Genomic DNA, 14,362 nt, shown 5'->3' with positions numbered 1-14,362 from the left:
TTAAGTTTGTAAACGACCTTTTGGGACACCCTGTATATAGATATAGATATAGATAGATAGATAGATAGATAGCACAAAAATTTGTATCGTCTCAAATTTGTATTTTTTTGTATCTGTATCTTTTCAAATTTGTTGGGGGGGGGGGATTTGTATCTTTTTCAAGGAAAGTGAATGAAGGAAACGTTTCGAAAAGAAATTGAACGTTTGGTTACCGTTAGTTTTTATTTTATAAACTTTTACTACTTTTTTAATATTTTTTGTAAATTTTTATTTTCACAAAAATGAATTTAATGTCGCTACTCTTGTATCAAATAAATAGTAAACTCACAACTTAGTATCGGTTTATTTTATAACAGAATACAGGAAAATATTCTACTACACATTCCAACTAACTTTCAACGGCAAATTAGGAGTGTCCTATTTTGGGAATCCGTAAGTTGAAACTAATCCAGAAATTTATTTCCGCGTGCCATTATGGGAAACATATCGTGTTGACAACTTTCAGTTGGAAATATACTACCGTTTTGTTGGTATTTAGTCTCTATCAATTATTCGGAGAAGATTAAGATGAAATATGTAATATTGGTGAGAAATAGTTGAAAATTAATCATTAATTTAATCGCTGATGCAGAAATTTTAATTATGCATATTTGTAAACGGTGCAGAAATAAATAAATGAAAATAAAAACCCATACAATCTCCGAAAATAATTTTGAACTAATGATCGGGTTTTCGCATTAATCAATTCTAATGATCCAATCATTTGATCCATAATAATTTAGGTTGTTTAATTTTTCCAAGCACTGTTAATAATTTGTAACTTGAAACTTAATATAAAATGTTTCAATTATTCCTTAAAAGTATTTGTATTCTCCAGAAAACATAGCATATACTCTTAAGTTTCTGCGATGTAATTTTGAAATACAATATTTTGAAATTTTATGAAAATACTTTGAAAATGTTTTTTGTGTTTCATAAATATTCATATTTTTTTACAAACATAACATAGCTTTCACGTGGTTCCTAAAGTATTGCATGTATTTTTCTTAGAAGCAATGCAGCTTCTCAGCTCTTCTTTGAAATATTACAAGGTTCTTAAAACGTTTCTTCAAATACATGATTTCTATGGAGTTATGAAAAAATTTTTATAACTATATCTCCTAATAACATTACATGACTCTCAAACATCAATATATATTTTCTCCTAAACATAGTAAATCTCTTAGAATTCAATGTTTCTTTGATGTACTATTACTCTAACATGTTTTTCACATGGCTTTCAGAAACGTGGCATATATTTTTCTTCTAAAAACACACTAGCATATTGCATGGCCCTCAAAATGTTTGCGATGTTATCATGAAAATATGTTTTGGAGGAATATGAAAATAGTTTTAGAACGTTTTCTTTGAAAACTTGTATCGATTTTCTTTAAAAACTTGTATCGATTTTCTTTAAAGGAAAAAAAACTAATTATTTTTCAAAATAATCTTAAATCTGAAATGATTGATTTAAAATTTAATATGATATAATTTATCTTATTTACATAAAATTAGCATATAATTCTAGTAGCTTCCTCTTGCATAAAGGTTTTTAAAGATTGAAATTGTTCTTTTATTTTAATTAACCTCAATAATGATTCGTCTGAATTTTAGCAAGATATTTTTTCCTTAACTTAAGGGCTCTTCAAAGGGAGGAAAGGGATCATACTTTCTTTATGTTAACCTACGGAGAACTACATGACAACAATTTCTTTCTTTTTTTAAGTAATTAATAAACAGTTTTGAATATATTTTTTTCTTTTCTTTCATTTTTTGAAACGTTGTATTGAGTTTAGTTATTAAAATTTAAGCTTGTAAGTATATTTGAAACTTGAACTTTTTCAGTGTTTGAATTTCGGAAAAGCCTTTAAAATATCAACAATTTAAAAAATTTTAATTAAAAGACCCCTTTAAATTTCTTGGTAGAGCTCAGTTGCCCGCAACCTATGCTGACGCAATTGATGTAACGATGCTCTCGAGTCCAAAAAAAATCGAGTACCTATCTTATTATGAATTCAAAATAAGCATAAGGAATGCGACGCGCAGTTTACTTATTAATTATGCCAGACTTTTTTTTTCACGCGGAACAAAATTCAATCTTGTGTTTGTCTTTAAAGTTGGTTTAGTTTTTTTTTTTATCTTCGATAGTTTGCTCATAAACAAATACAGACTGTCTTAAATTGGATCGACGGCTTATAAAAATTTCCTTATTGCATTTCCTACTTGAAATATCCTTTCCTGCAGCAAACTTATGTGATAGTGCATACATTTTATAATTTTTCTTTTAGTTCAAAACGCTTATAACAGATGGCGTTATAAGTCTATTTTGCAAAACGACTTCTGCTAATTTCGTTCTTTGATTACAAAAAGTGATTGCCATGATATGATAGCCATTTCAAAAATATTGTTATTTTATTTTTATTCCTAAAATATTTCCAAACATTTTAATATAATTTCAAGTCATTTTTTCTTAATTTTATAATTTTTATTCATGTGGTGCTCTAGATCTTGCGTGACTTGGGGCCCTGTGCCAATCGAGTCCCTCTGCTTGGTCCTCTGGGCTGTGCTTGGTTTCTGTTCTTCGCGAGGCATCAGATACTTGGCGTATGGGCAAATTTGCCTGGGTCGCGTCACCAATTTCCTTAATTTAACAATTTTACTATATTAGAGGCCATCTGTTGGAAAATATTTGGCCTAAACTCAAAATCTTGGGGAATAAAATTCATACCTAGTCCTCGAATTTTCAGCAGTAATTCTTAAACCTTAACCGTTGTCCTGTTTAAAATTTTTGAAAACCCAGTTAAAAAAATCCTTCTTAAAATCTGACTCAGTATAGAGGTGTAACAGAGAAATGGAAGAAGTTGTTAGAAACCATGTAGATTCTTACTGCATCAAAATTGGTTTTTGAAGATTTATATTCCTTTACTCTGATCGACCTTGATAATGATGCGTCTGATTTTAATACTATCTTTGTTTCGTTACCAGGCAAGAAAGGGATTCTAAGTGGTCACTGAATTTATCAATCTCGGAATATATAAGTGGTCACTGAATTTTTCATCAATTCAGAAAATATTTCTGCAATGTTTGACACATTGCAGAATGAAATGCATTTATGAAATTTGAAAGAAAATTCAAAAAGTAACTAAAAAAGTTCTATGAAATAAATAAAAATTTAAGAATTTAAAAATATTTTTACACATTGCAAATATTTCATAAAGTATTTATTGCAAAATTTTTCGATCTGCGTTGTTTAAATATGAACTATCAGCCAGTGACTTATGAATATTATTTAATTAATGATTGTTGTTAAAATGTCAACGTTCAAATACAAGAAAAACGCATTTTCTTTTGGTACAGAATAAATCTTTGAGGAGTCTACATAATCCTAAATTATTTTTATTTGTAATTTAAAGGGAAAAAATTTATTAAAATAAATTTTTCACATCTTGATAAAATTCACAAGAAACCTTTTTAAAATTTTCTTCTTTCAGTAAAAAGGAACTAGAAGAAATAGTTTAGATATAGAATCTTTTTCTTTTCTACGTAACTCTGCTACCAGGTGAAAAATTTAAAATCTATTTCGAAAATAAACATTATTAAACAAAAAAAGCATTTACTTTCAAAATATTCGTATCTCGCAACTTTTTATTAAAGTTGAAAAAAGGATCTGGAAGAATACATGTATAAGAATAAAAAATGGTAGTTTTTTTTTAAATAAGAAAAAAAGTATAAAAACTTCCAAACGAAATTCTAAAATTTGATGCAATTAAAAAAATTAATTATTTTAAAATAAAATAAAATGCAATGATTTTTTCATCAAGTTTCTTAGTTTAAAAAAAATAAAAAGCATATTTTAGCATACATAAAAAACTTCTCAGCATTTCAAAAAAAGGGTATCACATGAAAAATATTACAGAATATTTTATTAGTAGTAGTTAGATGAAATCGAAGATACAGTCAAATTCGCTTATAGTGAGGTTTGGCTCAAAGAAAATAATTTTAATTTAGTTTAATGTGCCGAATTAGTTTAATGTGCCGAAATCTACATTGAAGAAAAATGTTTCTTAAAATTGAGCGAAATTGTTTCAAAATAGCTCAGAAAAAAAAATAATAGTCAAACTTGAAAATTTCATGGATTTAAAATTGAAACAACATATACTCAAATTTGAGCGAAATGCTGAGTTTTAAAAGAGATGAGGAGGTAGAAGAAAGTAAGAGAGATGTTCGATGAGTGCTGAAAGGATTTGAACCACGGACCTCCGGATTCATAGTACGAAGCTCTAACTATAAAATCGCGCATTGCGCCAAAAAAAAAAAAAAAAAGAANAAAAAAAAAAAAAAAACTCGCAACACTGAATAACTCTTGATCTAATGATCAGATCTTCACGTTCTAGGATTCATTCTTAATAGTTAGAGAGTGTGACCTCAAATATGCCAATTAATAAGTGCCGACGATATCTTAAATTTCGAAATCGGACACAAAAACGTACTTCCTTAGGTTAAAAATACGTTATTTTCAACCATACCCTTTATCCGACTCCCAACATATATGGGGGTGGCCGCAATCTGAGAAATATGGTCTCCACAGTTTGGTCAAGAGAGTTGTCCAAAGTTTGGACCCTTTAATGTTAATTTTACTTTTTGCATATTTCGCCATATTTCGAAAATTTTTTAAGCGAATTGAAAAATTTTGCACGCAATTATAAAATTCGTTTACCCCAAGATAATTCCATGAAAAAAAAAAAAAAAAAAAAAAACTTTCAGTCACACTTCACATCACTTTTGAGACTCACATCATTTTGAGTTTCACATCACTTTTGAGACATGCTTTATGCTCAAAAATAAGAACATGCTGTTTAAAATGTAAGTACCTGGGATTTTTAAACTTTACTATTATTTGTTTGAGTTATTTTGACGCATTTTTGCCGACTTTTGCCGTTCAGAATTGCGTAGCAACCGTTTGTAGGCCACATTATGGGAAACTATCATTACAGGTACAAGAAACAAAGAGACTCTACGCTGAGATCATCTGAAATATTTATAGTCAGTGATGTTACATGTGCTGTGGTAAGTGATATCGCACTCCGGCAAAAAAAGTGACACAAGTAAAAAAAACAGCAATTTTGAGGTTATGTCAATAAAAAATATGTTTGGAATTCCCCATCAAGCATAAAAAGTGTCACATCTCTAATTCGCAATTTATCCAGTTGAGGACAGTTGTGTCAGTTTTGTGTCTAATTCAGAATAATGTTAAAAGTATTCTTAAAGTTGTTTTTTCTCAAATGCTGCATTCTAGACTTATGACACTGTTCTAGCTGGGGGGGGGGGCGATATGAGAACATGCCACACAAGATGTTCAAAGTTTCCACCATTGCTAGCAATTCATGCATTGCACCGTCTGGTTATGGATTGGTGGACTCACTCAAATTCACTTGGAATTTGTTGAATATCGGCAGCAGCACAGACGATTTCTTGTAACCAAATCCATTTCGGAATTCTCAGATGTTGCTTGCACGACACTTTTTAGTGCACCAAAAAAAAGAAGAAAAGAAATCCGTGCTGGAAAGCGTGGTGGTCAAGGAAACGGGTCTATCACTTCCAATGAATCCATCTTGTAAGTAGCACCAAATAGAGCCGAACGAAGATCTTTACGACCCTGGGTTGATAGGAAAATCTGAATATTTGTTTTGTCCCCTACCTCCCTTTCAAGTTTGTCCCAATAGTCCTGGGGCACTCTATCTATCACACGGACAAAAATAGAATCAAGACTTGCCTGTCGGGTTAATAGCTTAAAATGTGATCTCCTTTATTTTGACTCAGAAAAAGGAACGTGTGCTCATTTTTATAGTTAATTTGGTTATTTAGTTAAAGATGCGATTTATTTTGTAATGACATAAAAAAAAGGAGAACGTACGCTAACGTGCTAAAAACTTGTATTTTTTTAAAAAAAAATAGATCTTGATCATCCCATGCACAGTTAATTGCAAGGGTATAGAGTTGGTCATTATACCATTAACCATAGACTGGCAAAAATAGGGTTGAACTTATCACTCGTTTATACTGACGTAAAAAAAAGGAGTGCGTGTGCTAACATGCTGAAAGTCGAGGTTTTAAAATAAATCTTAATCACATTGCACGCAGTTAACTGCCCTTGTATGTAGTTGGTGTATTGCAGTATATCATTAACCCTATTTTAGAACATACGTGCTTAAGATTCGCAATTTTTTTGTACTTTCTCGTGTGCTTATTGCTCAAAAACTCAGTTGTTTAATACGGATAACCTGCAGCAGGTTTTATGCTAAATAACGTCATTCTTCAATAACTCACCCCCATCAATATTTAATTTCAAATAGAACAAAAATATTTTTGAAAAAATTATTATAATTAGAATTTTTCTTTAAAAGTCATTTATAAAAAAAAGACTTCCATTAAACAGAACATTGAGAAAAGAAAATGTTCTGAACTAAAGCATTAATCTCAAACGTAAATAATGTAAAACTTATTTTAAATTAATAAGCGATGCACAGAGTTGATTTTAAAGTCATTCGGTAAAGGAAATAATAAATTGAGCAGAAATATTAATTTGAAAAAGCTGTAGGGCATAATAAGTCATTCGATTCCCGCGACTGCAATTACATTTTATTAACTTTCATTTAATAGAAATTGATTTTGAAGAGTCTTCTTAAAATAAATACATAGATATATTCAATAAAATTTTTTTTTGTAGTTCTAAATACATTGTATCTTTTTTTTTAGAAACGATATCTTGAAATTTGATTTTAATAAACGGAGGGTTAGAGCAAATGGATGGCCGAGAATTCAATAATTATATTTTTGAAGCTAATACACCTATTACAATAGCTGATAACCGAAATAAAATATATTTATCGAGTTTTTTTTTCAGTTACGATACTCAATATATCATTTTTGTTACATTACGAACATTCAAACGAGGAAGAACATAAGAAGTGCATGCGAAAAGTGCATAGAAAGTGCATGCGAGTAAGTCGACGGAGATGCTAGAGAGATAGTAAAGGTGGTAGAGGAAAAGAGATGTCAAATCATCCAAGAAAAGGTTACGATGAGAAATGAAGAGGATGTTCACCAAGTCAACCAGGTCAGTTTTGCAGTTGAAACAGATCACCCAAAGTGTCAGAAAGAAGCATCATATGTTGACACTTTTTCGTCAAAAAATTTTGAAATGGTTTTTGTTGAAAATGAAAAAGTTTGCCAGAAAGAAATGTAAGAATTGAAAGGATTTCGGAAGTAAAATCTAATAATAATCATGTTAGTACTGAATCATCAGTTGTGGAAGAAATGATGGAAATTGTTCTAATAAAGGTAGCAAAAGTTTGCCAGAGATTGTTGCTGACAAAATGGGAAGTAAAGAATTAGTCACAGAGAAACGGAAAAGATTTTCCAAGAGTATCGAATAGTACAAAAGATTAAAATTGATACTAAAGTGCTCAACTTGCCGTGTAGGAATAAACAATTTTGTTCCAAAAAAAAACATTAGTTAATGCTGAAAAAGTAAAACTCTTTTATAAGAAGAACTTTGTTAAGAATAGAAGAGCTCAAAAAATTACTAAATGAAGAAAAATCAATGCCAAAAGGAAAAGAAAGAAGTACTCTGATAGAACTAGTGTTATGCAATGAGTCAAACTGAAAGAGTCTCCAAATATTCTTGATATTATATTTATTGATACACGATTGAAGAAATTAGAATCTATTTCGAGAGAAGTTAAAGCTTTTGCGTATAAAAGTAAAGAGGAAAATCTTAAGTGCCCAATGCAATTTTGTTCATCAAACCAAAGAGAACAAGTATAAGTAAAAGATATCCGCCATATTGGGAAAATTGCAGCGCTAATAAATTAAGATTGAATGAAAAAGTTCAGTTATTGGCGAAAGAAATGGAATTACAGTGCACTTGCCAGAATTGGAAAAGCTTGCCAAAATTGGAAAAGTTTGCCAGAATATTTATTAGTGGAACTGGAAGTTTAGGAAAAGAATTGGTAGTGGTAAAGAATGAAAAGTTAGAGATAATTGGAGAAATGGAATTTTGGAATTGGAAATCTATATAAAAGAAAATTAAAAAAAAGAAGAATCCTTAGAGAAACACAAAAAAAAAACATATTTCTAAAAAGGAAAAAAAAATATTGCAAAATATGATAAATATTCTCGCATAGATCGAAGCAAGATTAAAAAAGTATTTTCTTAAGTTGGAACCTGATTCTTAAGCCGAAGTCAAATCTTCACGAATGATAGTCAAAAACTGATGAATGAATATTAACATCTACAAATCTTCAGAAGTCATGGCATTTCAAAATTCTCCAATTACCCCAGATTTGACTAACGCTTTATGAGTAAAAGTGAGAATAAAATTTATCCAATCGCAAGAAAGAGTATGAAGATAATTATAACTTAGGTTAATTGTTATTAAATTAGAAAACTAAAAAAAACAAACAATAAGTTTAAATATTATTCGAAAAAGGTGTTGGTAATTATTTCACTTCCGATGATTTTTATTTAAATAAGATTTTTGTGTTACTTCTTTAGTTCTTTTAGTTTGTTTTAAACATTGGTTACTTAATTGTAAACAGTATGCTGTGATGTTTTGTACAGTTTAGTCTTATATTTTATTCATATGTTTGATTTACTTTCAAAAAAATTAACTCGTACAGAAATTAGCTTACTATTAAAGTTTGCACTAAAGTTTAAATTAAGCTGGTAAGATAAAATAGCAAAAAAAGTTATTGAAATGTTTGAAATTGTACCAGTTAAATTATTTTTGAGAAAGTGTTTAAAATTATTATACATGAAAATGTACAATAATTTTGGTGTTAAGTGAATTTGATTGTAGAAAAAAGTGCTAATGCTTTTTGTTAAGTTATGCATTTAAATATAAATAAGATTGGGTTTCGAACTAATTATATGAAGATTTTTAAATTTTTTAAATATTTTGTTTAGTTTCAAAAGCAATATGTCAGTAAGTCTTTTAATAAAGGAGATCTACTTGGCTTCGGACTTTAGATATTGTTGCATATATGTAAATCGTTATACTTCTTTGTTTTTATTTTACGTGAAGTTAAATTATAGTATTTATTACATTCTAATTTTATTTTTAATGTTTTAGTTTGATATATAAATTGAGTTACAAGTGAATTGTCTACTAATGTTTACTGCAAGAGCCTAAAAATAATTTAGTAATTTTAAGTTTTAAAGTTAAATATTGTACATCACTTCTAATTTAAAAATTGTATGTTGCATTTAATTTGATAATTGAGAAATTTAGTTTTAAAAGTGAAATGTTTTGATTGCAACATAATGCATTGGTTTGAACCTAAATTTTAGTGAAGTATGTACACAAGTAAGTTCAAAAATAAGTTTTCCTTTGTTTTCTCTGGATAAGTTCTTATAAGGGGAGAGGAGTCTAAAGCTATCTAAAAAAATATCCGACTAACGAAAGAATGAATTAAAAAAAACATGCAACGGGACAAATTAAAAATAAAAGATTTATATTTCAATTATTATCATTTATAATTATATTTATATTATCAATTTATAAAAATTAGAGTTGTTGATTTTTGAAAAGANATCTTCAGATTTCCTGCTATGTTTTAAAAAACTTTATTTGTGAAAACCTTCAGCGTGGCGGACAGCTGGCCGCCTTAGACGGCTAGTTAAAAATAAAAGAACGAGAAAATTTATAAAAATTAGAGTTGTTGATTTTTGAAAAGAATGGATTTTGTTTTGAATTTAAGGTTCATACTAACCCGTTACCGGTTTTTCCATTTATTTTGCAAAATAATTACTAACCCGTTTTGGGTATTTTAATTTAATTTTGTATAGCTTATGTGTGGTTGTCAAATAAATGTGTTTTTTAGATAAAAAAAACTTTCTTTAATGTAGCTTGATTTGTTACACTTTAAAAAAGCACAGTTAAATCTAAATATTAATAATAAAAGCGCGCATTCACACCGTTTCTAAGCTATTTTCTCTGCCAAAAAATGCCAATTTTGGCGTAGTTGGGATATTGTAAATAGATTGTTAACTAACTCGTACGAAAGAGCCGTGGTGATTCAGTGGATAGAACGTTCACCTTCCAATTAGGTGAACTGGGTTCGAATCCCAGCGATGGCTGGTCGATACGAATTCCACGTCTGGCTTGCACCGACGAAAGTGCTGACTTAAAATATATTCAGTGGTAGACGGATAATGGGTTAGAGTCCTTTTGCCTTCAGTCTTCCCAGGCAAATTTGGCAAATTTGTCTTTCAGGCAAATTTTTCCCAATCTTTCAGGCAAATTTGTCCCAATACTTGATCCAGAGCCACGATGGCTCAGGGGAAAGAGCGTCCGCCTTCCAATGAGGTGAACCGGGTTCGAATCGCATCGATGGCTGGTCGATACGTATCCGCATCCGACTTGCACCCACCACAGTGCCGACGTGAAATATCCTCAGTGGTAGATGGATCATGGGTTAGAGTCCCTTTGCTGACAGGTTGGCCCACCACAGTGAGCCATCCCCTGTGCACAGGATCAAAATTGATGGCATGTCTAAGGATCATCCTCAGGGATGTTTCTCAGACCGTCGCCAATAACCATTTCTGCAGATCTAGTGCGACATAAACAAGCAACTACTACTACTGCAAATACAAAAGTAATTTTGAATTTTTTATATTTCTTGATACAACATCTAAAGAGAAATTCTTGAGCTGCTATAATGTAAAATAATAAGTAATAAGATAATAAGTTTTAGTAATATTGTTGATGCTTACAGTGTTTCGGTTTTCATTTTTACTGCTTCCGTCGGTAAGCTTCTTATCTTATTGCTGTCTAGGTCTCTGAAACACGAAAATGAATTTTTACAAAAGATGAATAAACAAAATAGACTTTTGCAATGATCTTAAATTTGGGGTAAGGATAATTAGCAGTTAGTAGTAAAAACTTCTTAACAGGGAAGAAAAGAGAGAAGTTACTTATTGGTGTTACGGTTATTTATGCATATTTTAAAAGTATAAGGTGATGAATATTCTTACCGAATATTAATATTAGTTTTGTATGAAGTTCATACCGTAACTGAAATACTGTATTTCTCAACAATTAAAAAAAGTTCTAGAATTTCGAAATTTGAATAAAAGTCGCCTTTCTGTAAGTTCATTTGTCTTTTTTTTTTCCTTCATATTTCTTGAGTTCCATGTTACTTAAAATATTTCAACTTTTTACGAAAAAAATATGCGCTTCCAATGATCGAAAATTTATTCCCTAGAGGAACAATTTGGAGTTGAATTAAAATTTTGTACAAAAATATTTTTATGAACAATTCTAAATTCTCCTTAATTAAGAACTTTTTCTTTATTTCCTTCGGTCTTATTGTATTTTTAGATCCAATACCCTTACAAAACAAGTAGATAATAAAATCTTTAAACGAAACGTTCTGTTTTTGTGCGCAATTATCCTTTTTTTTCAAGACACTTGAAATAAAATTTTATCCATTGTTCTGTATTTATTCTTTTTAAATTATAGGCATTCTGAATTTCTAGATTTTTTTTAGAAATTGTTACATTTTTAAAGCACCGTATGAATGACTGAAATAATTAAATATGTATTATTATGTCTTTATTTTTTCTTCTTATGACACTGAAAATAGGATTTTATCTTCGATTGTTCGAAATTTTAAATTTTCTTTTCCTAATTTTTTATATTCTGATTTTCTGGATTTTTCTGAAAATAGTTTAAATGACTAAAATAATAATATGTGTGTTTTGCTTTACCCTTTTGGCAGCCTCGGGGCTTTGCTCTAACTCTTGGCTGGGACATATATGTCCCGCCTAAAAACCCAAGTGGGATAAATGTCCCCCTCTCCCATTAGCAAGAATAATAAATTTTTTATTTAATTTTGTCAGAATGTTATATTTACCTTGTTTGATCTATTAAAGTCTTAATTTGTCTTCTAATGGGAAAGAAGAAAAGACTGATCATGACTTAAACGTTAAAAGTAGAAAAAAAGCAATCTCGTTGTTTTCTTATAAATATATTTTTAATTATAAGTACACTTTCTATTAAACTCAAAACATTTGAATTTTTGAGACAACAGAAAATATACAAATAAATTTATAGTTAAAAAGGGCTATTTAGAAATATTCATGGATTCATCAGAGATCTAAATTAATATATTTTGTAAAAAATCCGGGAACACTCAAGCATTAGCAGAATTCCGTTTAACTTCAAGAAGATGCTGCTAATTGATTTTAATTAAAATGTTAATTTGCCTAAATGAGTAATTCATCAGATTTTCTTTCAGCTTCTAAATAATAACAACTTATTGCGAAAATACAATTAAATTTAGGAATATCAACAAATTAGTACCTTTGAAGTTAATTTACACTATTTATTAGCTTGCTAATGTAATTCTTGAATAAATTATGATTTTGAATACTCACACTATGTAAATAATGCTTTTCGTTTCAACAAACTGAAGGCTTGGCACAGACTCAAGACCTGATTGAACGATTCTTCTGTTTTCAAAAGAAAAGTAAATAGATTTTAGAAAGTAATAATATCTAAACAGAAAACAAATAGAGTAACTAAGTAATACAAAAATACTTCATAAAGTGATAAATTTCTTTATCGAAAACTTTAACGTGCATAAACATGTAATTGTTCATTTAATAATATAATTAAACTGCTTACAACTCCATTAAGAAAACTAAGTTTGTTTAAATATTTTGAAAATCGAAGTCTTTTGTTTGACATTACTTTAGTGATAACCGAATACAAAATAAATAATAAAGATAAAAGCGTACAAGAAAATAAAGGATTTGAGAATATTAAGTGATTAAATCTAGACTTTCTTACTTTTTTTAGTAAGATTTTTATGAAATTAAGCAACAAGTAACTTATTTTAGTAATTTTAGCTTATAATAGTTAACTCTATTTAGAAGAGTCCTTCAAATGTTTTATGATTTACATTACGCAATTATTTTCATACGGTAGAAAAATGCAAATATCTACTAATAAATAGGTGTTTCGTAAAGACCACCTATAATTTATATTCTTAGAATCCTTATAAAAAAGTATATATCACATGTGGGATCGCAAATTAATATTTGAGCAAAGAAAGAGCTAAACCAGCATCGAAATCTGACAAATCAAAGTATTGGAAGGCGAATGTAATAAACATCAAAACAGATTTAATTGAATGTTAACGCTTGAAGGTATTTCTAAGAATCTTCTTCGAACTCTTCCCATAATCAAAGCTGACTTGTTGCCTATTACATACACCTTCCAGTACTGTGATTTGTGACAGATTTCAATAGCATTTCTGCTTTTACTTCTCTTAGATACTGATTTGCGATATACCAATGTGCGTACATTTTTGTTTTCATTTTTAATAAGTATTTTAACACAGCATACAAAGGGAGGTGTTGTTACGGAACATCTTGATACGGTTTCATTAATGAATATTCATACGTAGGTTTTAATAAGATATTAATAAAACCTTTTTGATTTTATATTTATTTTAAAACTGAACACTGATATGCAGGTATCTATTGATTTTCCATCGTTTTCGCTTTCGTGTGACAGAGCTCTCAAAATTGAAATTTCAACCCTTTTCTCCTGGCCAGAGCACAATAAGAAACCTTCTAAGACTTGAACAAACTCTGAAAGACTTGACTATAAAAGAAATTCATAACTATATCTTTTTACTAGGTATCTATAATGAAATAGTAATTTCAAATCTTTAAACATTTTTCCGATTCATCATATTTTTTCATATGAAGTCTGTCTATTTATATAATTTAAATGAGTGTGAAAAACTCAAAAATTTCAACTCGCGAAAACTTAAAGAAATATTCCAAATATACCAATACTTCTCAAAAATATATTATGCAGGAAATTTAGTTATTTAGCACCAAATTGCTCAGTCGAATTTTTCATCGCTTTGCAGAAAGCTCTGAATAAATGCTCATTCAAACGGAATTAAAGAAGTTCTTACTTTCATATAATGATATTAAGAACCCTTTTAACTATTTCCTTCTACATGTCTCACAAAATAAAGTAACTGCAAATTTTTACAGATGAAGAGCGACACCATATTAGCCACCTGTATATTGCACGCATTGAATTTCTTACTATTCATTTCATGTGTTGTCTTTGTATTCCTTTATGTGAATTTAATGTCAATAACTTTTATGGTTAGCGTTATTAACCGTGTGATCTCGTGTATTTGAATTATTTCTAGTCTGTTTGTTCCCTTTCTTGTGAATAATAATGATAATGGTAATAATGATAATATAATAATAATGATAATAATGATAATGA

General features: G+C 29.3%; 1 protein-coding gene across 1 annotated transcript in view; it reads right to left on the bottom strand.

Annotated features, from left to right (window-relative positions):
* The window catches only part of LOC107457327 (lutropin-choriogonadotropic hormone receptor), a 104,699-nt gene that overhangs the window by 27,246 nt on the left and 63,091 nt on the right, over nt 1-14,362 (bottom strand). Inside the window, exons 5-6 of the mRNA XM_043047848.2 lie at nt 12,481-12,555; nt 10,816-10,881 (exon numbers count right to left, since the gene is read on the bottom strand). Coding sequence (XP_042903782.2) covers nt 10,816-10,881; nt 12,481-12,555 — 141 coding nt within the window. The remainder of the gene's footprint in view (nt 1-10,815; nt 10,882-12,480; nt 12,556-14,362) is intronic.

This window comes from Parasteatoda tepidariorum, chromosome 4 (genome assembly GCF_043381705.1).
Source record: "Parasteatoda tepidariorum isolate YZ-2023 chromosome 4, CAS_Ptep_4.0, whole genome shotgun sequence".
Lineage (NCBI taxonomy): Eukaryota > Metazoa > Arthropoda > Arachnida > Araneae > Theridiidae > Parasteatoda > Parasteatoda tepidariorum.
The sequence above is the reverse complement of the archived record's forward strand: the minus strand, read 5'-3'. Positions and strand labels throughout refer to the sequence as shown.